We start from the raw sequence: 27,194 nt of genomic DNA on the forward strand, positions 1-27,194 counted from the left end.
CTTTCGTGCCGCCGCCAAGATGGCGGCGCCCATGTTGCGGTGCATTTCTCGGAGCCAGTGGCTTGGTACCCAGGCCCTGTCAGGAGTCTTGCCCTTGGGGCTGCGTGAGGCCCACTCGGCCGCTCAGGGGTTGCTGGCGGTGCAGAAGGCTCGGGGTCTGTTCAAGGAATTCTTCCCCGAGAAGGGTACAAAGACAGAGCTCCCAGAGCTCTTCGACCGCGGCACGGGAGGGAAATTTCCCCAGACCATCTACTGCGGCTTCGACCCCACGGCCGACTCGCTTCATGTCGGGCATCTGCTGGCGCTTTTGGGCCTTTTTCATTTCCAGCGAGCGGGCCACAACGTGATCGCGCTGGTGGGAGGTGCCACGGCGCGCCTGGGAGACCCAAGCGGTCGTACCAAGGAGCGCGAGGCGCTGGATGCGGAGCGCGTGCAAAGCAACGCCCGTGCCCTGAGTCAAGGGCTAAAGGCCCTGGCTGCTAATCACCAGCAGCTCTTTGCAAATGGGCGGACCTGGGGCAGCTTCACCGTGCTGGACAATTCGGCGTGGTACCAGAAGCAGGACCTGGTGAACTTCCTAGCGGCAGTGGGTGGCCACTTCCGCATGGGAACGCTGCTAAGCAGGCTGAGTGTGCAGACTCGGCTCAAGAGCTCCGAAGGCATGAGTTTGGCCGAGTTTTTATACCAGGTGCTCCAGGCCTATGATTTCTACTACCTGTTCCAGCATTATGGATGCCGTGTCCAGCTGGGTGGATCAGATCAGCTGGGCAATATCATGTCTGGATACGAGTTCATCCACAAGTAAGCGCCTGTAGGCCGGGAGAAATCTCAGGTCAAATAAGTTACACACAAATAGCCTGTAATGCACTGTCAGTATTGTGGAGTGACGCCCTTTGTTTCAGCCCTTTTATTTCCCCTAAGAGTCTGATGGGGTTAATTTTATGTCACTGGCTAATGAGAACTAAAGTGTTGAATTAATGATATTAGGTATGGGATATATTCTAGAGCTCTGAAGGAAATAGAGCCCACTAGTCAGACACTACTGAACAACTTCACTTTCACTTTTCACTTTCATGCATTGGAGAAGGAAATGGCAACCCACTCCAGTGTTCTTGCCTGGAGAATCCCAGGGACGGGGGAGCCTGGTGGGCTGCCGTCTATGGGGTCGCACAGAGTCGGACACGACTGAAGCGACTTAGCAGCAGCAGCAGCCAGGATTCAGATTGTATCTGTTTGCTGCTTCTAAGAAGCTTTTCTGTGTTTCTAATTTGAAAGACTGTTTGTAACCTGACGGTGACTGGACCACCTTGAATAGTTTCTGCTTTTGCTCTGCACCTTCCTTGAAGCTAAGTGTTAGTCACCGGTTGGCATCGAGAAAAAAATTTTTTCAACACCAAATATTTGTGAATAATATATCTTTAATGGCATTTTCTAGAGGGAGATGAAATACAGGGCCAGCTCATATGCTACTCATTTTAAAAATCCTTTAAAATACCTCTTTTAGTGTCTCTACCTGACCACACCTTTACCTAGTTTTTTCTCTTCTCTTCCCACCCAACCTTTAAAAATTTCTAGGCCCCAATTATGTGGCATTTCCCCTTGGCTTGCCCAGAGTCACTGGTTCAGTTGCAGTTCAGAATGACAAATGTCAAAATAGGGTGCTGTGAAAGCAGAAAGATGGACAAGAATCCTGGTTTAGAAGGTTAAGGAAGGTTTCTTAGAACAAAAAAACCACACTGAAATCAGAATAATTAGCAGAACCTGCCACCACTTGAGCTTGAAGCACATAATAAAGTTATTCTTTATGCATAGGTTGACTGGAGAAGATGTGTTTGGAATCTCTGTTCCTCTAATTACAAGTACAACTGGAGCGAAACTGGGCAAGTCTGCTGGCAATGCTGTTTGGCTAAACAGAGATAAGACATCTCCATTTGAATTGTATCAGTTTTTTCTCAGGCAACAAGATGATTTGGTAGAAAGGTGAGTTCTTAATAATTGTGTGCTGAGAAAAATTAAGTTCATTAACCTCATGATACAATTTTAGTCATTGACTCTCTCTGCACCCTTCATCCCTTCATAGTTTTTTGGGTTTTTTGTTTATTTTAACATAGATTCTATTTAAGGCAGTACATCACTGTAACACTGTAGTTAAACACTGTTGGTTAAAGCAGAAAACTACTGTGGGTGCTAAAAAGGTTAGAGCCAAGTTTGTGATCTGTATCTAGCAGGGTTATTGCGTTCATATTCTAGTTTTTTACTCCTTTCATCATAAACGTGACTTTTATTTTACCATTGTCTCTAAAGCTCCTTTTTTTAACATAAAAGAAGATCCTTTTTTTAAGTGATTTTTCTCATTGTTTCATAATATGTCAAACTCTTGGAAGAATATAAATTAATGAGAAATACACCTGCAACAAAGAAAATGAATTTTTCCCCAAAAATGCCATCTGACATAATGATCACCAAAAATAATTTAGGAATAATTCTTTAATTTTTTAAATATCTAAGACTTTACTACAGAACATGAAAAACCACTATTGAGTAGGAAAACAAAGTTCTCTCAGCGTATCTTAAGGATTGCCAGAGGGGACCAACAGTGAGATTTGGGTGAGTGTATAATAGTTGGTATATAGGATGTGAAGGCCCAAGAGGTGAGAATTAAGCAAGATGAGGGTCTGGAGCAAGAGTTTGGTCCATTTTGGGGACCAATTGCCTGAGAGTAATTTCAGGAGTATCCCTTTAAGGAAGTTGATGGTGCTCAGTGAGGCCAGATGCCTGGGGCTATAACCTAGATGGAAATTCCAAAAAATATTATGTTGGAAAGCCCATTGTTTAGTCTCTGGAGAGGTAAAGTGGGTCAGAGTCAGTAATGCCTGGCAATCCAAAGAGAACAAAAATAAATTTACTGAGGCAAGAGATTTGCATCATCCAGAGAAGTCCCATGACTGTAAAGGCATATCTGGAGGCCCCAGGAGAAAAGGGAAGTGGTCAGTGAAATTAACTGCCAATGGGAACATGGTTGGTCTCCCCAGGGAATATGTCCCCATCTGAATATCCTCCATTGGTTTGGGAACAGAGACTACAATCATCTGTTACAACTTTGGCTGTTGCTAAGAAGATGATGGTGAGTCTGCTCAGTAGAGCCCAAGCTGTTAAGGCCTGAATTCCTTAGTGACCCAAGGAATTGAGAGCCCATTTTTTTGAGCTGGTAGTGTGTGCTGGGTAGAGTGTGGTGGGCTTAGTACTGCAACAGTCTGCAGTACTGTTGAAATGGCTTCCAGCATAGAGCAGGTGGTGCTAGTATTCTTGCCAGGAGAATCCCTTAGACAGAGGAAAGTGGTGGGCTACAGTCCATAGGGTTGCAAAGAGTCAGACACTACTGAAATGACTTAGCACTCACACACAGAGCAGGTAGTCTGAACAGAAACCTGAGTAGCAATGATAGGAACTAGGGACTCCTTCCAGGTTTGGGCCAAATGGGCTTGTCTTATATGAGAAAATTGTCCCTTAGCCATTGGCCAGACCAAACCACGAGGTCATTAGCAGTAGCCCAGGAGTCTATGAAAATGTAGATCTGCCAACATTCTCTTTTTTTGGCTTACTAAGGGCTTCCCTGGCGGCTCAGCTGGTAAAGAACACCTGCAATGCAGGAGACCTGGGTTCGATCCCTGTGTTGGGAAGATCCCCTGGAGAAGGGAACAGCTCTAGTCTTCAGGCTTGGAGAATTCCATGGACTGCATAGTCCATGGGGTTGCAAAGAGCTGAACGTGACTGAGCGACTTACACTTTCAAGGGCTAAGTGAACAGCTACAAGTTCTGCCAGCTGGGCTGAGTCAGGACTGCCTTCTTCAGCTAGAGAGGCCCCTGAGACCAGGGGGAATGCTGCAGTCCTCCAGCTAGCTGCAGTGCATACATACAGTGGTGGTGCTGTCATTGGTTAAGAATATGGACTCCCTGTCCATCTCAGACAGTTGGTCCCAAGGGACTCTCCAAGCAGCAGGAGCACCATTACCAACTCCAAAAGACTGTTAGGCAAGAAGCTGATCATGAGGGAAGCTCCATTCTCCTGTAATTTTTAAAGGCTTTGATATCCAGGTTAGCCCTCTCCTGAAGGTACCATTTTAATTTTACCAAGGAGGCATCTCTAACCCAGGGCATTAGGTGGTTGTATTGGTTGGGGGCTGTTTAGGGCCTCAGTTTCTAAAAGATCCTGGTAGAATCCTTTGGGGTTAGCCACTTAATCCAAAATCCATAGGAAATCAAGTAGACTTATATTTGGTCCAGACTCCAAGGAGACATAATCAGATATGGTCAAGTACTGACTTGGAATGTGGAGCCAGATGGGACTAAAGGTAAGGCTCATTGGCCTGCCTGCTGGGCAGCTTCCCAAATGTATTGTTGGGCTCGCCTCAGTGAAAGGTGGCGCCTTGCATGTGACTGTGGCAAAGAATTGGTAAGAGGTGAGGGATGTGTTGCCTCCAGAACATGAAAAGGCCTAGTACACGTACCTGAGTGTACTGGCGGTTTAATGATGAGTGATTTCCTCCATGTCTAGGAACCCTGTCAGTGCTTTCCAGTGCCCTTTGAATGGTTTTGACAGACCCAGTAAAATGCACAAGCATTACGCCATGATTAGACAGAGCACCTTGTAAAAAGAATTCTCTGGACTTAGGGTCAAAGAGACTCAAGGTTAGAATGAGGAGGGGGTCATTTAAGTCACTCTGGTCATAGAAATGATAAACCAATTGGACCATGCCAGTTTTGCACAGCAGGAGATAGGCCTTTAGCAGTAATCACTGTGGTGGAAGGATGGGCCCAGTCAGGCAGTAAATGTCCAGATGAGGCAAGGGAGGGCCCTGGTACAAATACTGGTGGGTCTAGGATCATCTGCCTTCCTTTCTTCTCCCTCTTCATCCTCACTGGAAGCCTATAACCCTGTCAGCCTTTCCAGTGGTGGTAGGGGTATCTTATGAGGCATGTTGCTTTATTCTGTCCCATTCAGGGGAAATCTGAGGGGACTCAAGATCTTTGGTTTCTTAGAGGAAGGAAACATATATCCTGGACAGATAGATCTCTGAGAAGGTTGTAGATTTTAGGATCTTTAGATACCAGCCAGCTGATGCATTTCAGCAGCCATGAGTAACAATTTAGGTTCTAAAAACCTAAAATTGCCAATCAACTCCTTCCTTTTCTTCCTTATGCACAGAATTTCAGTTAAGGTGTAATGTCTGATCTGTTTTTACTTCCTGATTCTCATAATCTTACATGTCGTCACCAGAAAGTTTGTGGAAGACATCCTCATGAGCCTTCTTCATAGGTGGCTGCCTCCCTTTTCAGGGTGTCGCAGTCATCCTCCCCAGGACTGGGCTCTCCCTCCAATGGCAGGTTACCACAGGGTCTTTGGGAAAGCCCTCAGCCTCTGGAGCATAACACTAGAGCCTTGGCATATAGGTACATAGCAGCAATAAGCAACACCCAGGAAACCTCCATAGGGGTTCTGATCTATCAAGGAGCTGCTGTACCTCCTCAGGGGTCTTACAAGCCATTGGCACAAGATGTTCTGAGCATTTATATTTATCCATTGTTCAACATCACACCAGATACTGAACCCATGGTGTCCCATTGGGTTTGGGGGACAGAGGAACAGCACGCCTTAGCTGTATTTCCCTTTCTTTGCTCTGCTATTTTTCTGTTGTAGGGTTGTTCCATTCATCCAAGTTAGGAAGTGTAGTCCCAGTATGACTCACTCACGGGGCAGGTCTCTTTCCTCCTTATATATGTGAGTATCCTTGTCTTTGCCTTGCACTCAGAGCCTCAGGTTGGGCAGTGATAATAGCCTTGGGATCCATTCCACCCTCTTTAGCTCTCCTTACCCTGAGATGTGAAGGACCTTCATGTACATTAGTCAATCAAGGCTTTTATAATTGGTGGTCTCATCATCTCATTAGAGGATATGACTTTGATTGTTGATCACAATACTGCAGATATTGTTGAATTGTGGCAGCAGTGACATTTTGGGATGAATACTGAGGTAACATGAGGCAATATGCAAAAGACGTAATAGCATTATGGACCTCGGGCATACATTGCTACCCTTGCAAACATGTTATCCATCTGGGTTAGCCAGCTAGTAAACTAGTCAAAGCTAAACGGCAGTCATGCAGTCCTGCCAACTATGCCTTTGCCAGTTATGTGGGCCTCAACCTGTTGGTAGTGTTACGTCAGCTAGAAATGCTTGGTAGTGGGTAGGGGGTGGCCCTCACCTGGGCCCATACTACTTGTTGGAGCCCCCACAGACATTTCCTTGCTGCTACTGCTAAGTCACTTCAGTCGTGTCTGACTCTGTGCGACCCCATAGACGGCAGCCCACCAGGCTCCGCCATCCCTGGGATTCTCCAGGCAAGAACACTGGAGTGGGTTGCCATTTCCTTCTCCAATGCGTGAAAGTGAAAAGTGAAGGTGAAGTCGCTCAGTCGTGTCCAACTCCTAGCGACCCCATGGACTGTACCCTACCAGGCTCCTCCACCCATGGGATTTTCCAAGCAAGAGTACTGGAGTGGGGTGCCACTGCCTTCTCCTTGGCCAGAGTCAAACTTGTGACTAGACTAGACTTGTGGTCCTTATGACTATAAGACACGCCTCAGCAACAATCATCAGGGAACCTTAAAAAATAAAATGTATTACTTAGTTTCCAAAGGGCACAGGCACACAGTGAGTCAAGGATAGAAAGGGAGGGAGGACCCACCCAGGGCTCTGCCTTTATTGGGGTGACTAGGATTCCGCAGGTTCACTCTTCACTGGCTAATTTAAAACAGGGAAAACAGGGAGTGGGAAGGCTGGAGAGGGGTCATTCAGGCAGTCAGTTATCTCAGTTACCCAGGGTTTTCTAAAGGGGATTTTCATCAGTAGGGGTAGCCTAGTTCCTTACCTAGTTGGTGGGTGAACTCTGGGAATTGGTGATGGACAGGGAGGCCTGGCGTGCTGTGGTTCACGGGGTTGCAAAGTCGGACACGACTGAGCGACTGAACTGATGACATACAATTGGCAGTTGTTTATTTGAGATCAGTGTCTTTGAAATGGATACTTTGGCATTAAGCAGTGAGAAGCTTAACGTCAAGCACTTACATTATACATATAGAACCACTTGGAAAAATATGTGGCTGTACCTACTCAGTAGAATACATTTATGACTTGTGTTAATACCAGCTGTCCCTCCCCTGGGCACATCCCTGACAGATTAGTGCACCAAGAGAAATACATGGGAATAGTCATAGCAGCACCATTAACTACTGTCCAGGAGTAGGAACAACACAAAATATCCACACCAAAATAAATACATTGTGAACTATCTTTAATGTGGAATGCTGTATTCAGCAGCTGCACACACAGCAACATGGGTGCATTGCCAACATCATGACAAGCCAGTGAGTGAAGTCACTCAGTCGTGTCCAACTCTTTGCGACCCCGTGGACTGTAGCCTACCAGGCTCTTCTGTCCATGGGATTTTCCAGGCAAGAGTACTGGAGTGGGTTGCCATTTCTTTCTCCAGAGGATCTTCCTGACCCAAGGATCAAACCCAGGTCTCCCGCATTGTAGGCAAACACTTTACCATCTGAGCCACCAAGGAAATCTGATGTGCCAGAGTAGTGATTCTGTTTATATAAAGTCTAAAAAGAGGCAAAACTAAGTGACGCTGTTTAGGGAGGCATACTGAGATGGTAAAAATATAAACAAGGTAGTGACTACCATCAAAGTTGGGAGAGTGGTTGCCTTGAAGGGTGAGGGGACGTGATACAATTGTGCTTCCTTGGCTAGGAGCACTGTTGTGTATCTGTTATTGTTCAGTTGCAAAGTCGTGTCTGACTCTGCAGCCCTCTGAATGTAGCATGCCAGGCTTTCCTGCCCTTCACTATCTCCTGGAGTTTGCTCAGACTTAGGTCCATTGAGTCAGTGATGCCATCCTACCATCTCATCCTCTGTTGCCTCCTTCTCCTCCTGCCCTCAGTCTTTCCCAACATCAGGGTCTTTTCCAATGAGTTTGCTCTTTGCATCAGGTATTGGAGCCTCAGCATCAGTCCTTCCAATGAATATTCAGTGTTTTCCTTTAGGATTGACTGGTTTGATCTCCTTTCTGTCCAAGGGACTCTCAAGAGTCTTCTCCAGCACCACAATTTCAAAGTATCAATTCTTCTGTGCTTAGCCTTCTTTATGGTCCAACTCTCAACAGCCATACATGACTACTAGAAAAACCACAGCTTTGACTATACAGATTTTTGTGGGCAAGTGACGTCTTTGCTTTTTAATACGCTATCTAGGTTTAATACACTATCATAGCTTTTCTTCCAAGGAGCAAGTGTCTTTTAAACTTCATGGCTGCAGTCACCATCTGCAGTGATTCTGGAGCCCAAGAAGATAGTTTATCACTGTTTCCATTGTTTCCACATCTATCTGATGGGACCAGGTGCCATGATCTTCATTTTTTGAAATCTGAGTTTTAAGCCAGCTTCTTTACTCTCCTTTTTCACCCTCATCAAGCTCTTTAGTTCCTCTTCACTTTCTGCCATTAGGGTGGTATCATCTGCATAGCTGAGGTTGTTATTTCTCCCAGCAATCTTGATTCCAGCTTGTGAGTCATCCAGCTGAGCATTTTTGATGATGTCTCTGGAGCAAGAAGAATATATATGATGGGGATGGGGTCATCTATATCTAGACTATTGCTTTTAAAAAGGAAGTATCTGAAACAAAGATGGCAAAATTGAATCTTCAATCAGGGTGATGTTGTATTATTGTCATATTTTTGGTACATTTCTGCATGTTTATTCCATAATCTAAAATAGAGGGGGGAGACAAAAACTAGGTATGTTATATAACTCTAACAGGCTTTTTTTGTTTTTTTCACCCCAAAGATACCTGAAGCTCTTCACTTTTCTGCCTCTTCCAGAGATTGACCACATCATGCAGCTGCATGTCAAAGAGCCAGAAAAGCGGGGTCCTCAGAAGCGACTTGCTGCGGAAGTAACAAAGCTTGTTCATGGACAAGAAGGGCTGGCCTCTGCTAAAAGGTGACCTTGTAGAATAAAGATCACTTGATTAATTAGTTAAGAGACTGCAGAACATTTGGAGCCACTGTTTTAGAGTTACCTTTTACCACTAACAAGGACTGTCAGTGTTAACCACTGACAGTAAATGAATAGTTTGAAATACTAGCCTTCATTTACTAGGAAAAAAGATTGTCCTGAATTAAGCTTATAAATTATACAAGATGAATGTTGCTGTTTGAAAAACTTCCCATCTGGAATATAATGGGTACTTCATAATTGGTTATTGGGTAGTAGAACACGTGTCTGTATAAGCTGTCAACGTGATGTGGTTCTCAAAACATGTTTTCCAGGTGTACACAAGCCCTTTATCACAGCAGCATAGATGCGCTGGAAGTCATGTCTGATCAAGAGTTAAAAGAATTGTTTAAAGAAGCTTCATTTTCTGAATTAGTTCTTGACCCTGGAACAAGCGTCCTAGATACGTGCCGCAAAGCAAATGCCATTCCAGATGGTCCCCGAGGGTAAGGTTATTTAACTTTTAGGTTCAAAGTTATATTTCACAGCATGTTTCCAGAGATGGTGTTTTCCTGATAATGGCATCTCATTCCTTATAGATGTTAGGTTAGTCTGAGAATAAAGTGAAAACTGAGAGTACTTATTGCTGAAAATAACTTAAATTTTCTGTACAGTATTACTGTACTCTCTTATGAAGTCCAACCTGGTAAGTTTTTTCTCCAGCATTAGAGAATTGGTTTAAGGAACCACAATTGTATAAATACACTGGGATCAGTTGGCTCAGGGATAGTCAGTTTGAGAAGATCACAAGATCAGAGGCCCTAAGTATACAGATTCACACAGCCTCTCATACTCAGTCTGTATCATCTTATTTGAGGGGCATAGGGGGGTTGCTCAGCCTGTTTTAAAATTTTAGTTGAATTTATTCCATCTGTTCCTTTAGAAGAACTAAAGGGGAGGCACAATCTAGCAAATACGAAGGTAACAATTCAATGCTAAATGGTTTCAATTAGCCTTTGAAATTTAAATGAAATAATGATATATGTGTATTGTTGGGAGTGGTCAACAATGATTAGATTTATCTACTTACTAAACATTTCTATTTTTAGGTATCGGATGATTACAGAAGGTGGAGTCAGTATAAATCACAGACAAGTAACAAATCCTGAGAGTGTTTTAGTTGTTGGACAACATATTCTTAAGAATGGACTTTCATTACTTAAAATAGGAAAAAGGAACTTCTACATTATAAAATGGCTTCGGCTATGATGAAAAACCCTTCTGGTGTTGAAACATCCATCATTCATTATCAAGATATACAAACTTATATCTTCACTTATGCAACTCAAAGACTGGAGTATATTCTAGGCCTCAGTGTGAGTAATTTCATTGTTCATACAGGTTCATACATTGTTCATACAGGTTGGTTAAGTTCGTGGAATATTTTATTTCCTAATCCTTAAAGACTAACACAGAAAAGCATGATTTCTAGGTTTAATCTCTTTTAATAATTATGCTTCATGAAAAACTAAATGCTAAGTTTCCTATCCTGTCCTTGCTCTTATATCAGGTAAATATATCATTGGATTTTTTTTGTTGTTGTTCAGGAAGCAAATTCTATAAAAAAGGAGAAAAGTTAGAGGAAGCCATAGACAGCATTAGAATTACACTACAAATCATTTCTTTTTGAAGAAAAATCAGTACGTGACTTTTCAGAAAGTTTATAATTCAGTGTTTAAAATTTTAAAAGTTTAAAATTCATGTGTTTCCATGAAATTAAATTTACTCATTAGCCTTGTTTTAACTCAGTAAAAAAGGTAGCAATGTCTTATAAATTTATCAACTTTTAAATTAGTCTTTAAGTTTCAACTTCTGTCCCCAAGCAGATTACAGCTTGAGATGAACCAAAAAGTTAAGTAACCAACAAGATAAAATAGAGGCAACAAGATAAAATAGTGGATACACTAAAATATCCAAACATATGAGAATATCAAAAGATATTCCAGGAAGGGAAGTTTTCAGGTCAAATTTAAAGGATCTGGAATCAAGATTTAGTCAAATTAAGCTCTACATTCTTTAGGCAAGTTGATTCTCCAGAACTGTTTGCAACATCTAAAAATTCAGATCATTGATTTTTCTTGATTTCCTTAATTTCATTTGATCACTTGAAGATCAAGTAAAACACACACATACACACAAAATGGTTAACAATCAGATTTGTTCTAGAAAATCTTACAGGCAGCAAAGCATGGCTTTAGAGTTCAAATTCTAGCTATTTACTACCTGGACTATTTGGAGCAAGTCATCTTCATATGCAAAAAACTGGAGATGTATTATAATAAAACCTCAGTCAATTATAAAAATCTAAATAGAAAAAAATCATTAAACTTTTATATAGTATAAGCTATATTGCTATGTTCCAAAGTAGATTTGCATGTACTCCTCTGGGAGTACAGTTAGGAAGAATTCACTTATTGACAAGGTTTTTAATGTCACTTCATACTAGCAACTTTATTTACAAAGTAAGAACATACAGGTATCCATTGTAAGTCAGAGATCATCTCTACATTTCAGAACTTCACTCGGTTTAAGGGCCAACAAAAGGAGGTTTCCTCTTTCTGTACCTATCTTGCCTGTTTTTCTTTGTACATGGTGTGTAGTACTAACAAGTGCATTACCATAGCAGGTAATGTTTTCAATTTCAAGTTTGCTGGAAAAAGGTGCATTGTAAGGTTCTGTCCCCTTTACAAATTAACAAAGTTAGACTAGAATGGTAATCATCTGATCTATCTCAAATACATGAATCATGGATGGCTATAATTTCAAAACTGATGTTTAATAATGGCAGAGTGATTTTAAAGTATGCTAATAAACATTTTGGAAGCATGTATTCTATAAGATGGTACTGCAAACAGATTCATAGTCCTGTATCACCAGACTGAATCTGTTATGTTTGAGACCAGTTGCTGATCCTGTTGTTTCTCAGTACAGTATCATTAGCTAAAGGTAACACACATTCATATGTTCCTGCCAGTATTTTTTCATAAATGCCATAACATAAAAATAAATTTAATATCTGCAATATATAATTCATCTTAAAATTTATTATGTAATTCACATCAAGAATAATCTGGGGAATTTTGGTAAAATGTGTTCATGTTCTAAACCTCACTCCCAACCCTCTGAGAGTGTTTAGGAGTATGTGTCTGTCAGCATGTTTTTCTGTGAATAATAAAGCCCCATCATTATTTTCGTACCTTTATTCTAATCTACTTTGTTTGTGTGAAGCAAAAGTAATAACTATTACCAACTAACCCTTAGAGAAACGTAGAGAAAGAAGATACACTTAAAATCAGTACAGTATTTGGTTCTAAGACCCTCCTCCAGGTGAATCTTGAAGTGTGGTCTGTGGGCTCCAATTTACAGATGGATTACTGGATTACTACTATTATATTTGAAAGCCAAGGAGAATTTACTAGTTCTTCTAAAAACTAAAGGAAATGGTCATGACCAAGTCTTGCTAGATAATCAAGGCTAGATGGTTGTTCTTAATGCAGTAAAACATAATTCATGCTTCCAAGTTTAAGTAAGATCAAAGGTATTTTAATTTTTAATGCACCAGGGGAAAGTGGACCCAGAAGTGGAAAGACGGTAGCTACATATTATGCACATCACATCACTGTCAGTGTTACAGATCCTCTCATGTGTTCAGCTTTCTTACAGACACATCAAAGGTTGCAGAGAAGCTCAATAAAACTAAATCAAAAGATAATTAGAACAGTGACTACGTGAGTAACTTGTCAACCCATCTCTTTCAAAGCCAGGTCGGTTTATATAGTGCATGCATCATAGTCATTATGAAATGGTGTCTTGGTGCATTCTTCTTGAAGGGCTGTGGCAGCAGCTTTAAGACTACTAGCAGATCACACAGGTCATCTTATTCACAGACAAACTGCTTGTACAACTAGAACTATTAATGGTTCCTTTTAAGTTCAAATGAAACTGTCACAAGACAGACTTGATGTATTTTATATATACTAGGAAATTTTAGAAATAGCCATTTATTATTTGGATTAAATGTGTGATTTGTTCTGGAATACAGAGTACAATTTTCATTTTATAGCCAGTCTTCACATGAGCAGATTCATATCACTGCAAGACACAGGAGTTCATAAATAAAATTCTACTCAAGTAGGCAGGACTAACAAGTCAACAAAATCTCAGGATTACATAGTTCTCTTCACCAAAGATGAGTCTCTCGGATTTCAGCAATAATTTGACTGGCTCCTTGTAATGCCTGCATTAAAGAAGATGATAAAAATTATAAATGTTTAAATTATAATACCAAAGAATCTGAATTAATATGGGATAATCTCTCCACTTTATATGTGGTTGATTCATATCTTCTCTGAAATTTGAATCGAATCAAGTGCCAACAGAGTAATATTTAGCCATCATACAAAGACTATATATGTATATATATCTCCAACCATTTTAAATAATAAATGTTTATACCTACAACCCAAATAAGAACATTTTTTAAAAATTCCCAGTTTACCTTTAGCATATCAGCTGCTTCTTTCCTACGCTGTGCCATGTCCTCGGATTCAGTCAGAAGATCATCCAGTAAGGATGATTTATATAGCTGTCCTACTAACTCACTCTGAAGAGTATCTTTCACATGATTAACCAAAAAATGCATTACTGCCTTTGGCACACTGCAAAGCAATCAAATAATCCATTTATTTGAGAATAAAAACCTAAATTTTAAAAAATACATATATTTTCAAAACGATTAAGAAATTATCCAGCAGTATTCTAGTCTGATTTATATACATAATACTAACCTGTCTTGAATATTCTTTCTGACAATAAGAAAATATGATTTGATGAGTCGTTCAATAACTTCACAGTCTCGCTGTTCACGGGCAGATAGTTTTCGTGCAACAGGAACTGGCTAAATTGGGTGAGGGGAGAACAAATTTACCGTTGTGCCATTTTGAAATGACAACACGTAACAGTACGTTTTTGAGATACCAGTTCCTTCTGTCTTTTAAAATGCTTTCTTGGTAACTTGGTTCTTTGTCCTCAATCATTCTACAGCTTACCAAATTCTACAGCTTACCACATCCAGCAAATTCACAGCGTGGCCTTTTTGTGGACTGGCTGGCATAATTGGAATTGGTTTTGATTTTTCCTCAGCTAGTAACTCCTCAGCTTTTGAAGTTTTCAGCATTCCTCTCCAGTTGCCTGTTGTTGGTTCTTGAACAGCATCTCCAACCCCACCACCTCCAGATGCAGCCTGAAATAAACATGTTCCAAACCTGTACCAACCATATCAAACTGGCATTATCTAAACAAAGTTAATTTTTTTTGTTAGGCGTCAAGGAGAATACCCATCTAGTACCCATCTGGAGTTTAATCTATTTAGAGATAGCAGGGTCAGAAAGAGATGGTGACTGGCATGTGCAACTGGAACCCTGAGCTGTCTAAGTAAGAGGTTCTGTTCTAAATTGCTGGCAAGGCCTTGGCCAGGATATCTTAAATTCCTCTTTTATTACTTGCTAACTTTTCAAAGTTTTTCCTCCTCTCCAACCTCTAACACTAGAGATTGTGGAGAAAATATGAGCTAGCCTTTAAAACAAGACTCACCATTAAAAGCACAAGGAAAGCCAAAACTGCTATTCACATTATTTCTTCAAAGTAACTTTAAACACTGTTGAACTGTGATCTCTCTGAAAGTTCAACATGTCTCCAAAAGTTAAGACTTTATATATTTCTCAAGTCAGTTTATGTTCCTTATAGTCACAGGATAAAAGTAGGAATCCTTTAATTAACAGAAAAAAGAACACACTCATGATTCTATGAGTTTGCATGCATGCTTTTGTGTGTGTGTTAAGTCATGTCCAACTCTTTGTGACCCCATGGACCGTTGCCCACCAGGCTCCTCTGTCTGTGGGATTCTCTAGGCAAGAATACTGGAGTGGGTTGCCATTTCCTTCTCCAGAGGATCTTCCCGACCCAGGGATCAAATCCACGTCTCCTGCATTGGCAGGTGGATTATCACTGAGCCACCTGCAGGCCCAATAATGACATTAAGCTGCCTAAAATGTTGAATATGACAAACACATCATCAGTTCCCTCAATGTTTATACCCATGAGAAAGGATCTGCTAAAAGAAATCTAGTGTTGTCATTAATCACAAGTGCTTTTGCACCTTCTTTTTTAGGATATCTGTTAGTCTTGATTTATAAAAGAAAAATGACTGTTTAAGGTAACAGGGAACACTAATTTATCAATATTTAAGACATGTTTTTAGATATTCTTTAAGATTTTACAATCTAAAATGAAGATAAAATGGCATTCAGAATTATAGAAATAAAAATGACTTTATATTAAAGTTTAACAGTGTTATAGCAATTGTTAAATGTTTTTTGTATCATTCTGATTCAAAACACTGCCCAAACTTTGTCTCTAAAATATGTATTAAAGATGATGTTTATCAATATATAGGTGGAATATTTATATACTACTTTTTAAATGAGTAACTGTATTTCTAAATGCCTGTTAACTATACATGAGTGATAGACCTACATATGAAGTCTTAAGGAGAGTGAGCAAATTCAAGGTGAAGCCATGAGTAAAATAAAAAGCAGTGATTTAAATGGTTCTCTTAAGATCTTAGTACAGTGGGCTGAGAGAAGATAAGACATTTAATTATAAGGTTTTATCTGAGGCTCAGAATCTTAAACCTGGACAATAAATAAGGAAAAGAGCTGAATGGCAAAAATAAAAATAAGAATGGGTCTGAATAACTTACAGATTATTTTATCAAGAACTGGCAACAGTCTCAAACTCTCAGTCCCCCTATATGCTCTGAATTTGCTTAAGCTGTTGAGGCACATGTTAAGCTACATATTTAGGGTGACAAGTGCATAAGAAAGAAGTGACAAGTGCATAAGAAAGCATAAGAAAGAAGCCTAAGAGGACTATCTATTAGCACTGGACAGATCTCAGAACCTTTAAAGAGGAAAAGTCCAAAAGTACAATTTTCATCTCCAGAATTTTAATTTCCTACCAAAATATTAAATTCCACACTATTCTTGAAGGTAATAGAAAACAGTAGGAAAAGCTGTTATTATTTAAAACAATGTTAAAACTAGAATTAATACCATCTTAGAAGTTAGTTGAATAAGAGAAACAATAAACATAAAGACAATGAGAGATAGATGCCACTGTTACAAACAAGTTCTTCAATGGTTTTGAAGACAAGTGTTTCTGAAAAGCAAGACTCACATTTTTAGTTTCTCTTCTGCTCTCCTGAATTAACTGTTAAAAGATATGTTAAAACATGCAGTTTAACAACCAAAATTTAAATACCAATGGCTTGAAATTCAAAAAGTGCAGGATAATTTCCTCTTTAAATTCTTTTTCTGTCTGCATCTTCATATTGCAAGCAAAAGCATGTTAACAAATTTATGTTATGAAGTATACACTGTTAAAAGATTTAAAATTTCTATTAGACTAAAATTTGGTCTTAGCACAATATCGCATATTAATATTCTGCTATTCAGTGTATTGTTTCCAGATGATTATGTTGCACCAAATTAGGCATGCAGGCTTAGATTAAGAATCAGAACAGACCTTGCCATCAGCCTCAGCAGAAGCAGCAGGGGAGGGCTCCTGGGAGGCAGGTGCCAAAGCACTTGGAACTTTAGAAGACTAAAGGCAAAAAATTCAGGGAAAAAGAAATCAAGGATGCCAAAAATGCATTCAGAAACATTCTATAAATACGAATTTTCCCCATGAAAAACAAAAATGGGACGTATTGTTTATTTTGCCTTCTTTCCTGTACTACCGTCACTGTTGTCACCTTTGTTTAAGGCTGTTCAGATGAATTCCTAAGAAAAGTTCAAATCCAAAAGCTTCATTTTGATTTTTACAAGATGATAAGACCTTTTCTGGTAAAGAATTCAAGGTAACAGATTTTTACACAAAAACTAATACATGCAACTATTACAGGAAGCTAAAACCTGGTACGCACATATTGCCATCTTCCCTCTCCAAAAAAACCCCTTGTTATAATAAAGTCATTAGTCATTTCAACTAATTTTACAAAGTTCACAGTCACTGAATTCTTCAAAAAGCCTTGATACTTAAAATCCACCTTTAAGCATTTATTCCAATGTATTAAAAATATTTTATCTTTAAATTACTCAAAGCCTGTTCTGAAACTTGCATACCTTTACTCAAATATGCCAATGGAGTATTAAAGTGAGAAGAAAAAATTACTCCCAGAACTCAGTAATATTCTGAGGCTCACCAGTCCATCTCTGCATATTTGTTGGGAATATGCTTTAAAAACATTTTTTACCTTGTCTCGTGATACAGCTGAAGGCAATTCTCTTGCTAGCCTGTTTCTCCTTTGTTCCTATGAAACACAAGCAAGCAAAAGATTCATGATTATCAGAACATAAGAGATGTAAGCTACTAAAAAAAATGTGCAGCTTAACTGAAAAGTATGGAATAACTAACAGTGTATCCTCCCACTGTTGAGACTCATGCCATAATTATATTTTAAAACAAACAAGAAATCATTTAACCTAATGCTTCTCAGTCTTTTTTTCTGCCCCAACATACCGGAAGGATAAATACAACATCAGTAATAGTGGCTTCCTGTACCAGAACTCTCAAGGGAGGGGCAGTGGACCAGCATCATCTCTGCCTTTCCCACTCAGTTAAGAATCACTGATTTAAACTCTTCCCACATAAAAGTACATAAGCCTTCAACATACCATATAGAATCTGAAGTACACAGATCACAGAAAACTTAAGCAAAGCCTTTAAAAATCACTCTAACCTGCTGCCATTTCTGTTACTTTCACACAATTCTCACAAAACAATAAGAAATATCTATAAGAATGTTCTGCTTTCTTAGTGTTAGAAACTGACAGTCTGTTCTACAACCTGGGTAGTTTAACAGACTGATCACCTGCCACTCTTCTAATTTGTTGATATCATCAATGTAATTCTGGTACCAAACTAAATAAACTGTAAATTCAAACCAATAGTACCTACTGTATGTCAAGCACCATAATAGGTGCAAGACTATGAAAATATAGAAGGACAGAGGTGTTAATACTGGCTCATAAGCAGCATCAAATACAGCAGAAAAGCATTTAAGTTAAATGCAGTCAAAATGCTCCTGAGCAGAAAGCATTTCATGAACTCAGACTTGCAAAAAAGGTGTACGTTAACAAAGCTTCACAATGATGTTTTTGGGTAAGAAAATTTTGTAACAAATTATACTAACTTTTTCACTATAAAAAAAGCACTGTTTATAATAGCCAGGACATGGAAGCAACCTAGATGTCCATCAACAGATGAATGGATAAGAAAGCTATGGTACATATACACAATGGAGTATTACTCAGCCATTAAAAAAAATGCATTTGAATCACTTCTAATGAGGTGGATGAAACTGGAGCCTATTATACAGAGTGAAGTAAGCCAGAAAGAAAAACACCAATACAGTATACTAACGCATATATATGGAATTTAGAAAGATGGTAACAATAACCCTGTATACGAGACAGCAAAAGAGACACTGATGTATAGAACAGTCTTATGGACTCTGTGGGAGAGGGAGAGGGTGGGAAGATTTGGGAGAATGGCATTGAAACATGTATAATATCATATATGAAACGAGTCGCCAGTCCAGGGTCGATGCACGATACTGGATGCTTGGGGCTGGTGCACTGGGACGACCCAGAGGGATGGTATGGGGAGGGAGGAGGGAGGAGGGTTCAGGATGGGGAACACATGTATACCTGTGGTGGATTCATTTCGATATTTGGCAAAACCAATACAATGTTGTAAAGTTTAAAAATAAAATAAAATTTAAAAACAAAAAAGGAAAAAATAAAAATACAGCAAATGATAAAAATATATGGATTTTTAACAATTTTCAGAATTACAAATTAGCATTTAAATGTACATTTTGAAGAAGGACACAAAGCAAAAGGCAGAGGAATCAAGAGACCAGAAATTTTCAAGCTAGTCTATTACCAACCATTACCAACCAGTTATGACCTTAGCTGGCCCCGGAGAGCTGGCTTACTTGCTTTGTTAACAAGTTACTAACTCTCAGCCCCAGTTTCCTAGTCTATTAACATCACCTTTATAAGGGTGCTCTAAAGATTAAATGAGAGTATCTATGTGTTTGTTCTCTGACGCATAGTCATTAAAATCAGAGACATTCACTTGTAAGAAAAATACTGATCTGAAATCATATCATAAATGACCTTGTCAGTATTAGAAAAACTGTTTCAGGCACAAATTTTCCTTGAAGGTTTCTGTGTTACAAGAACTAACTCCTATCTTAGAGTGTCTACATGCCAATTTTTAACATGATAACTGTTTTATAATCCACTTTCTTAAGTGTTTTAAAGTGCCTTACTTATACGTGTTTTGGAATTTTTTCTGGCCATGCTACCCACCTTGCAAGACCTTAGTTCTTCAATCAGAGATTGAAGCTGGGCCACAGCAATTTTCTGGAATTTTTTCTGACAATAGGAGTTACCTCAACTATGCAGCTAAAAAACAGTTCCCTGTACCTGTTAAAGAGAAGGTGCTTTTCCCCTCTAACAGTGTCCAGCAAAATAAGCAGTAAAGTAATAGCTGTTATCAGCTGTGGGTCTTGGGTTCTTCATCTTTTTAACTAAAAGGTCCCTTGCAGTTCCCAAATTCCATGTTTACGATTTTCTCTCCACCCATGTGCATAAGAGAAAATTTGCTACAGAAGAGAGACAGGTCTTCCTGGACTATTAAACAGCAGAAAATTTTACTGTTTTGTATAAAAATGGCAGAGAACAAAATGCATCCAGATAAATCATTCTATCCATCAGCCTTGGCTCCTTCTGAGTTCTTATGCAACCTACAACATTAACCTCAAATGGAAAAAAGAAAGGATCCATGAAATGCAGCAACCACAGTAGTGGTGAAACAGTACTGTTTTTCTAAATACACTATAATTTAGGTACTTCTTGGATTGTTTCCTTCAAAGCTTTCAGAATCAAGTAAAAACAAGTTTAAACATCCACTGTTTTACATACTTCAGTCTAATAAACTGCAACAACAGTTAACTGAAATGGAACCAGGCAGTCCTTCAAATACAAATACTAGATCAATGAGCCCCAGATCCTCTCTGAGTTACAGTTTCATAAGCAGAAAACAAGAACAATGCCTCCAGGTGGTGTTGAGGATTAAATTTAAGAAAACAATGTAATGCCCTCAGCATAGTTCTTGGAATGTGACAATAATAAGGTACATAAATGTCTTATACTTATTCCTTGCTCAGTAAATTTGATATAATTGATCTAAAACAGATTTTCTCTCTTAAAAAACACAAATTCAAATTGTATTTACCTCTATATTGTTGTTCATTAACCCACAAGCATCAGCAAAGTCTGGATGTTTTGTGTTGATATAAGCCAATTCAATTGCCACTAAGTTATGGACCTAGAAAAAAATAAAATTAGGCTATATACAATATTATGCCAACCTAATTTAATGTAGGAAACATATAAACTTATTTAACAGATAAATTCTGAAAGACCATACAGGAAACATGCCTAAATAAATATTTGATAATTATACTACAACTGATAAATCTTATACCAAATAATAATTTGCTCTCTCTTTTAAATTATTTACATTTCAGCATCTAAGACTGCATTTCTGACATTGAAGCAGATAGAAGTATACTGTTAGGGGGGAAAAAGTTATCTAGTAAATGCGTATCTAACTTCCAAACAACTTTCCTATATACAAACCTTAGATCACCCACTATTCCATGTCAAAAGTTCAGGTTCAATAATAAAACATTACAGATTCAGATATAAGGTAAAGATGTTAACTTTACTTGGGTAAAGGATACATTTAAAGGCCTGAGCTAACCTAATTGATTAGCCTTAATTATGAAGCACCTAGTTTAAATATATGTAGTTCAAAACCCTAATTGGGACAATAATCAAAAAGGAAAGTTGGAATTAATTATACTCTAGCATTATAGAGAGATTAAACTAAGTCCTTCATTTCACTGTCCTAACAAATCTCAGGTATCAGAACAGCACTAAAAGATCAAAACCAGTGAAAATGATTTATTTCAATGAATTTCTGATGACTCTGGTATCAGTGGGTAGAGTCCAAGATCAGGCTAATCATGTTCTCACTCATCTCAATTCGTGCTTATGCTTGCCAGGGAAACAGCGAAGCAGCAGCACTTATATCCTATACTCCAAGGACGGTTTTGTACTTGTAAAGTAAATGCAAGTAAATGTCCACTGGGGCTCACCACCCTGAGCCAAGGACCCAAATGCACTTTTAGAGACCAGAAAGGAAAAAAAGAAACAGTCAACAATTAGAGGCAATAGGGACAATTTCAAATGCTTATCTCATATTTACGCCAATTTCAGGATTTTATTTTTAAGGACAGCAGCCATGATATTCTGACATTAGGTCATCAAACAAGCAAGCTGTACAAACAGCCAAATTATCCTGACATACATCAAAGTTAAAAAATAACTTGCTATATAAAGGCTCAGTTTACCAGGCTGAAGATTAAAACCAACTTGCCATTAGATCAGTGCTGCTATATGTATTTGTGCTCAGTCGTATCCAACTCTGTGTATGTGAAGTAAGTCGAGCTACAAAATGGAAAAAATTTAATGGCTAGGCTTAAAAAAAATCCTTGTCTATTATGTTACATATGATGAGTGCACTGTATTAGAAAAAAGTATTATTTAGTTTACATCCAGTCAAGAGTTTTTTAAGGTGGTAGTATTTTAATAGATCGATGTAACCCCTAACATTAGTGATTCTACGTAATTGCCAGGATGTGACTTGGGAGACATTTTATTAAAGGTATCCTAATAATACCTAAAGGTAGCTGAAATTAAAAATTATGGACAGGAAACTAATTACTATTGACTGTCTACTTATGTTGGACACTCTACTGTGAGAAATTTGCAAATGGTATCTCTTTGAACCTTCCCAACATACCTATTATATTAGTCTGTTTTACAGTCAGGAAACTTACTAAGTGATACATTTACCAAAGTCACATGGCTGGTGAAAGCAGAGCCAGATTCAAATGAAGATCTTAGTCCAAAACCTTTATAAAATAGGAAGCACTGAAACTGTCATGGGGTCAAGGTTCTACTCCTAGTTCATCCACAAACTAGGTGTAATGTGGGTTTAAATGATTCCTAACATCTTTGGTCTCAAACCGTTTAAAATGAAAATGTTACTAATTGATGTCTTTATACTTGTCTGCTTCTAATCACACGTCTTTCTCCCTCACCCGTACTCTGCTTTTTTTTTTTTTAATTCCCATTATCTCTTTTCAAGGCAAGCAAGTGTTATAAAAGTGTTGTATTTGTGGATGGCTACTCTGCAATTTAGTTTCTTGTCCATGGATAAAATACACAGTTGATTAAGACACATGTATTTTTACCTGTTACTTAAGAGTACTGCTTTTGACTGTGGTTAATGGTAATAACATGGCCTACGTTATTCAAACATTGCTTACTTAAAAGTCACACAGTTTGACTCTTGGCTGAATTACTTAATATGTGACCTTGGGTAAATTAATCTCCCTGGGCCTTACTTTGTTATAAAATGAGATAATACCTATTGCATGGAATTGTTTTGAGAATTAAATAAAACAGATCACATCAAGCATTATAGACAGTTCCTGGTGCCATCATCATCAATTTTAGGCTATCACTGTCATCCTTCTCACCATCCAAAGTACTTAGTACCACAGTTTACTTTAGTTGAAACAGTTTTGTTAATTTTTCCAACCTTAGGAGCCAGCTAGATATTAACAACAAGAAGAATGTATCTGATTCATTCAATGATGAATATGCTTTCCTTCAAAAGAAGTACCCCTCTCTGGCTAATAGAAATGGAACAAAATATCTTGTCCAGACTTTAAACAGGTAACATTTTTTACCTTTTGGAAAATTAGATGTTTTTGGTTTGCCAATAGGTATCTGAGACTTTTGATTACATTTTTAATCCTTACATTTTTATAATGTGCTTGTCTATAAAATTTCACTTTTTGTTTCTTGTACAGTAGGTTCTTATAATGTATTTATTTTTATTGAGCTGTACCCAGTCATGTCTGACTCATCGCAGCCCCATGGACTGTAGCCTGCCAGGCTTCTCTGTCCATAGGATTTCCAGGCAAGAATATTGGAGTGGGTTGCCATTCTTACTTCAGGGGATCTTCCCAACCTGGGATCAAACCTGTGTCTCTTGGGTCTATCTGCATTGGCAGGCATATTCTTTACCACTGCGCTACCTGGGAAGTCCATATATGTAATAAAGCTAACCTGAATACAATCTTCAACAATAAACTTCTGCTGGCTATTTTTAGGAAAATGTGGCTGCAGGCTAACAATGACTAAAATATGAGGAAAAATGCTTTTTATACCAGAACTACTGAAGTTTCCTTCGAAATAAGACTGAAATTCATTTTTCTTTTTGATACACTGGGAAACTATGCCTAAATTCATGAAGTATACAAAATGATTTTATTAACAGTGATTACAATGATTTATGAAGTAACAGCTCACCATTTCATTTGTAACAGGCAACCGTTTACGAAGAAGACAAGTCACTACTTCAACTATGGCATCATGAAGTTTAGGGAACCGCAACAACTCCTATAAATGATGGAAGTAAGAAACAGTCTGTTTGGTTTGAAGGAAAACTAATCACTGAAATACTAAACCAGATTTGGAAGCTATATTTAACTATACTATTTCAAATATCACTTTTAGATAAGGAACTAAAATTTTAACTTTAAGCCCATCTTCTGTATTTCCTCCTGCCCCTTGAAATCATCAGCTCATGTCTTTTACTACCTAATAGAAACCTGTTACATTTCTCAGTACCTGTGTACTGTAATTGCTACAGTGTTGAATGATCCTTTGCATTTCTTCATGAACCAGTTCCACACAACGGAGGCTGGGCTCTTCCAGACGTTTGATCTGCCGTTTGACCAATAACTCAAATGAAACTTCAGGCACAAACAAAGCAGGACGAGGACCCTAAAAACATAAGATTTTGAGCTCTTATAGCTACATATAATTTTGGTTCTTCCCTAAGGTTAAAATAAATCACATTTTTTGGTATTTTTTCATGAAAAGTACTTCCTAATTTCAAGAATAAGAGCAAAATAACAAACTGTACCATTCATTAAAAAATATATATGGATTAAAAAATAATCTTTAACCTCATTTCAAAACATTCTAAAAGTTAACCATACTCACAGTTGCATTTCTAATGGCAGTCAAAATGTCAATAGTGTTAAGGCCACCAAGAGGGTCAACAGATTCTAAGGTTCGCCCAAAAGTCTCATGGAAAATATAACATATTCGAGCACCACCACATCTGAAAGTCAATGAAATATATGATTTCTAGTATTACTAAAAGGAAAGACACTACAAACTAGAAGTCTTTCTGTAAGCATTAAGATGACAGACAACTACCTTTAGACCATTTCCATGTATTCTCAACTGTATTATGAACCAATTACTCTAATCTTTTTAATGGGGAGTCATTTCACAAAAGGCATTCATATATGCATGCATGCGTGCACACACAGAGTAAACTGTACTGTCAGAAAACATCAGTTAACTAAGAACAACTAAACATTTTTCTCTGCTCTAGTTTTCAACTAGACCACACGCTCCTTAAGGATATTTTCCAGTGGTCATGTATGGATGTGAGAGTTGGACTATAAGGAAAGCTGAGCGCAGAATTGATGCTTTTGAACTGTGGTGTTGCAGAAGACTCTTGAGAGTCCCTTGGACTGCAAGGAGATCCAACCAGTCCATCTAAAGGAGATTAGTCCGGGGTGTTCACTGGAAGGACTGATGCTGAAGCTGAAACTCCAATACTTTGGCCACCTGATGCAAAGAGCTGACTCATTTGAAAAGACGCTGATGCTGGGAAAGATTGAGGGCAGGAGGAGAAGGAGACAACAGAGGATGAGATGGTTGGATGGCATCACCAACACAATGGACATGGGTTTGGGTGAACTCCGGGAGCTGGTGATGGACAGGGAGGCTTGGAATGCTGCGGTTCATGGGGTCTCAAGGAGTCAGACACAACTGAGCGACTGAACTAACTAATTTCTATTTATTCACAATCTAGAGTAGAGATCAGCAAACTTTTTCTATGAAAGGCCAGTTAAATACTTTTAGACTTTTCAGGCCTTTGTCACAATTCACCAATTCTGCCATTGAGCACAAAAGCAACCACAGACTGTATGTAAACAAATAAGCATAGCTATGTTCCTGTAAACTTACACACACTAAAATTTGAACTTTACATATACACTACATAAAAAATTCTTTGAATTTTTTTTCAACCATTTAAAAAATGTAAAAATGATTCTTAGCCAATGGGCTTATCCCTGCTTTAAACAAATTAAATCTCTAGGCCTACATACTGGATACCTTGTGTTTCCTGTCTTAATGACTAGAAATCCTGGTATTATCTTTTATTTTTTTCATTCAAGTCCAGTTGAAACTTTACAAATATGATATATCCCCCCACATCATTTGTTCTTCTCTATTTTCCATCACTATTCACTACTTTCTTACAGTAGCCTAGGCAGAAGGTACCAGCCTAACATTATACTAAGTGAAATAACCCAGACAGAAAAGGACAAATATTGTATGAGTCTCCTTATATGAAATAACTAGAATAGGGAAATTCACATAGGCAGAAAGTAAGTCAGAGGTTACCATGGGCTAGGAGAAGAGAGGAAGACAGGTATCACTGTTTATTTGATACAGAGTTTCTATTTGGGATGATGAAAAATCTTGGAAATAGATACTATTTGATGGTTGTACAATATTGTGAATATACTTAATAGTATGTATTATACTTTAAAATAGTTAAAATTACCAGTAACTAGTCGCTCTGCCTCCAACCTTTACCTTCTCCAAATAGTTTCCATAATGACCAGAATTACCCTTCTAAAGTGGGGAACTCCTGTGACCAAAAATGTTTTCATTTTTTTATAGTAGGAAGCTCTTCAAATTCTGACATATTACACTTTCCACAGTCTTGTTCTTATTAGACATCTTTCCTCCCTTACTTCCTGTTACATCCCATCACTGTACCTGCCATTCTCCAAATTCCCCCTGAACTATTCTTTGCTATTCCAAAGCCTAAAATACCCTTCTACTTACTGCTTACAGCCTTCCCCATATTCTATTCACAGCCCAACCCAAATGCATTCTTAACTATGGAGCTCTCCAGTCCTTGAAAGAGATATAAATGGTCTCTCTTCAATGTTCTAATGAGGCTTGATTAGATAATTACAAAGATATAAATATTCTATGGAGTTAACTCACACAGAAGGCTACCAGGGTCACATAAAGTACACAGAACTGTACACCCACACACACACATGAAGTGTAATTGGTGAAATCTGAATAAACTTTGTGGATTGTACCAATGTCCATTTTCTTGCTTTGTTATTGTACTACAGATATGCAGGATGTCAGTGCTGGGGGAGGTGGGGTGAAGGGTGAATGGGACCTCTCTGTACATTAATCTGTAACTTGCTAGAAATCTAGTTATTTTTCAAAATTAAAAGGCTTTTTAAAGGTGAGAGTTCAGAGAAATATATTCTTATATATTGCTACTAGTAAAACAATACAATCTACTACTAATATCCCAGGTGGCACTAGTAGTAAAGAACCTGCCTGCCAATGCAGGAGGATGTTAGAGACCTCCTAACATGTTGGAGGACGTTAGAGATCTAGGTTTGATCCCTGGGTCAGGATGATCTCCTGGAGATAGGCATGGCAACCCACTCCAGTATTGTTGCCTGGAAAATCCCCTGGAGAGAGGAGCCTGGTGGACTACAGTCCAGAGTCGCAAAGAGCAAGACACGACTGAAGCAACTTAGCATGCACTACTAATACAGCAATGATAAAAGACTTTGAGGATGTGATATATCTTTTGATCTAGTAATTCTACTTCTAGAAATTTACCCTAAGAATTTACTTGGATACATGCTCCAAAGATAGTCCATCACAACATTGTATA

At 38.5% G+C, this 27,194-nt stretch overlaps 2 protein-coding genes across 12 annotated transcripts in view; one reads left to right on the forward strand and one right to left on the reverse strand.

Annotated features, from left to right (window-relative positions):
- YARS2 (tyrosyl-tRNA synthetase 2) lies at positions 1–26,594 on the forward strand. 4 transcript variants are annotated; one of them, NR_197973.1, is made up of 8 exons: positions 1–801; positions 1,813–1,980; positions 8,907–9,062; positions 9,392–9,562; positions 10,166–10,432; positions 22,928–23,059; positions 23,716–23,803; positions 24,798–26,594. NR_197973.1 is itself a non-coding variant. In NM_001434799.1 (5 exons), the coding sequence occupies exons 1-5, from the start codon at positions 20–22 to the stop codon at positions 10,323–10,325; spliced, it is 1,437 nt and encodes a 478-aa protein (NP_001421728.1). In that variant the 5' UTR covers positions 1–19; the 3' UTR covers positions 10,326–12,318. The 4 variants fall into 4 exon arrangements, 1 of the variants encoding a protein (NP_001421728.1); XR_009494415.1 differs by having other exon boundaries at positions 22,928–26,594; XR_003034594.2 differs by lacking the exons at positions 22,928–23,059; positions 23,716–23,803; positions 24,798–26,594 and adding an exon at positions 14,160–15,564.
- The window catches only part of DNM1L (dynamin 1 like), a 60,629-nt gene continuing 46,078 nt past the window's right edge, over positions 12,644–27,194 (reverse strand). For 2 of the 8 annotated variants that reach the window (NM_001046494.2, XM_005206848.5), the window contains 11 exons: positions 24,398–24,518; positions 24,020–24,175; positions 23,699–23,788; positions 20,484–20,576; positions 17,431–17,487; positions 16,701–16,778; positions 16,353–16,385; positions 14,182–14,358; positions 13,904–14,013; positions 13,615–13,774; positions 12,644–13,353 (listed from right to left, as the gene is read on the reverse strand). In NM_001046494.2, coding sequence (NP_001039959.1) covers positions 13,297–13,353; positions 13,615–13,774; positions 13,904–14,013; positions 14,182–14,358; positions 16,353–16,385; positions 16,701–16,778; positions 17,431–17,487; positions 20,484–20,576; positions 23,699–23,788; positions 24,020–24,175; positions 24,398–24,518 — 1,132 coding nt within the window. In that variant the 3' untranslated portion in view covers positions 12,644–13,296. The remainder of the gene's footprint in view (positions 13,354–13,614; positions 13,775–13,903; positions 14,014–14,181; positions 14,359–16,352; positions 16,386–16,700; positions 16,779–17,430; positions 17,488–20,483; positions 20,577–23,698; positions 23,789–24,019; positions 24,176–24,397; positions 24,519–27,194) is intronic. The other 6 variants (XM_005206852.5, XM_005206850.5, XM_005206849.5 and 3 more) reach the window with 3 other exon arrangements.

Source organism: Bos taurus, chromosome 5 (assembly GCF_002263795.3).
Source record: "Bos taurus isolate L1 Dominette 01449 registration number 42190680 breed Hereford chromosome 5, ARS-UCD2.0, whole genome shotgun sequence".
Lineage (NCBI taxonomy): Eukaryota > Metazoa > Chordata > Mammalia > Artiodactyla > Bovidae > Bos > Bos taurus.

Bases quoted from the DNA above. Each gene is read 5' to 3' on its own strand.
- YARS2 (NM_001434799.1), top strand. From the start codon at position 20: ATGGCGGCGCCCATGTTGCGGTGCATTTCTCGGAGCCAGTGGCTTGGT. The intron at 802-1,812 runs GTAAGCGCCTGT...CTTTATGCATAG, and splicing joins GGATACGAGTTCATCCACAA to GTTGACTGGAGAAGATGTGT. The intron at 1,981-8,906 runs GTGAGTTCTTAA...TTCACCCCAAAG, and splicing joins CAAGATGATTTGGTAGAAAG to ATACCTGAAGCTCTTCACTT.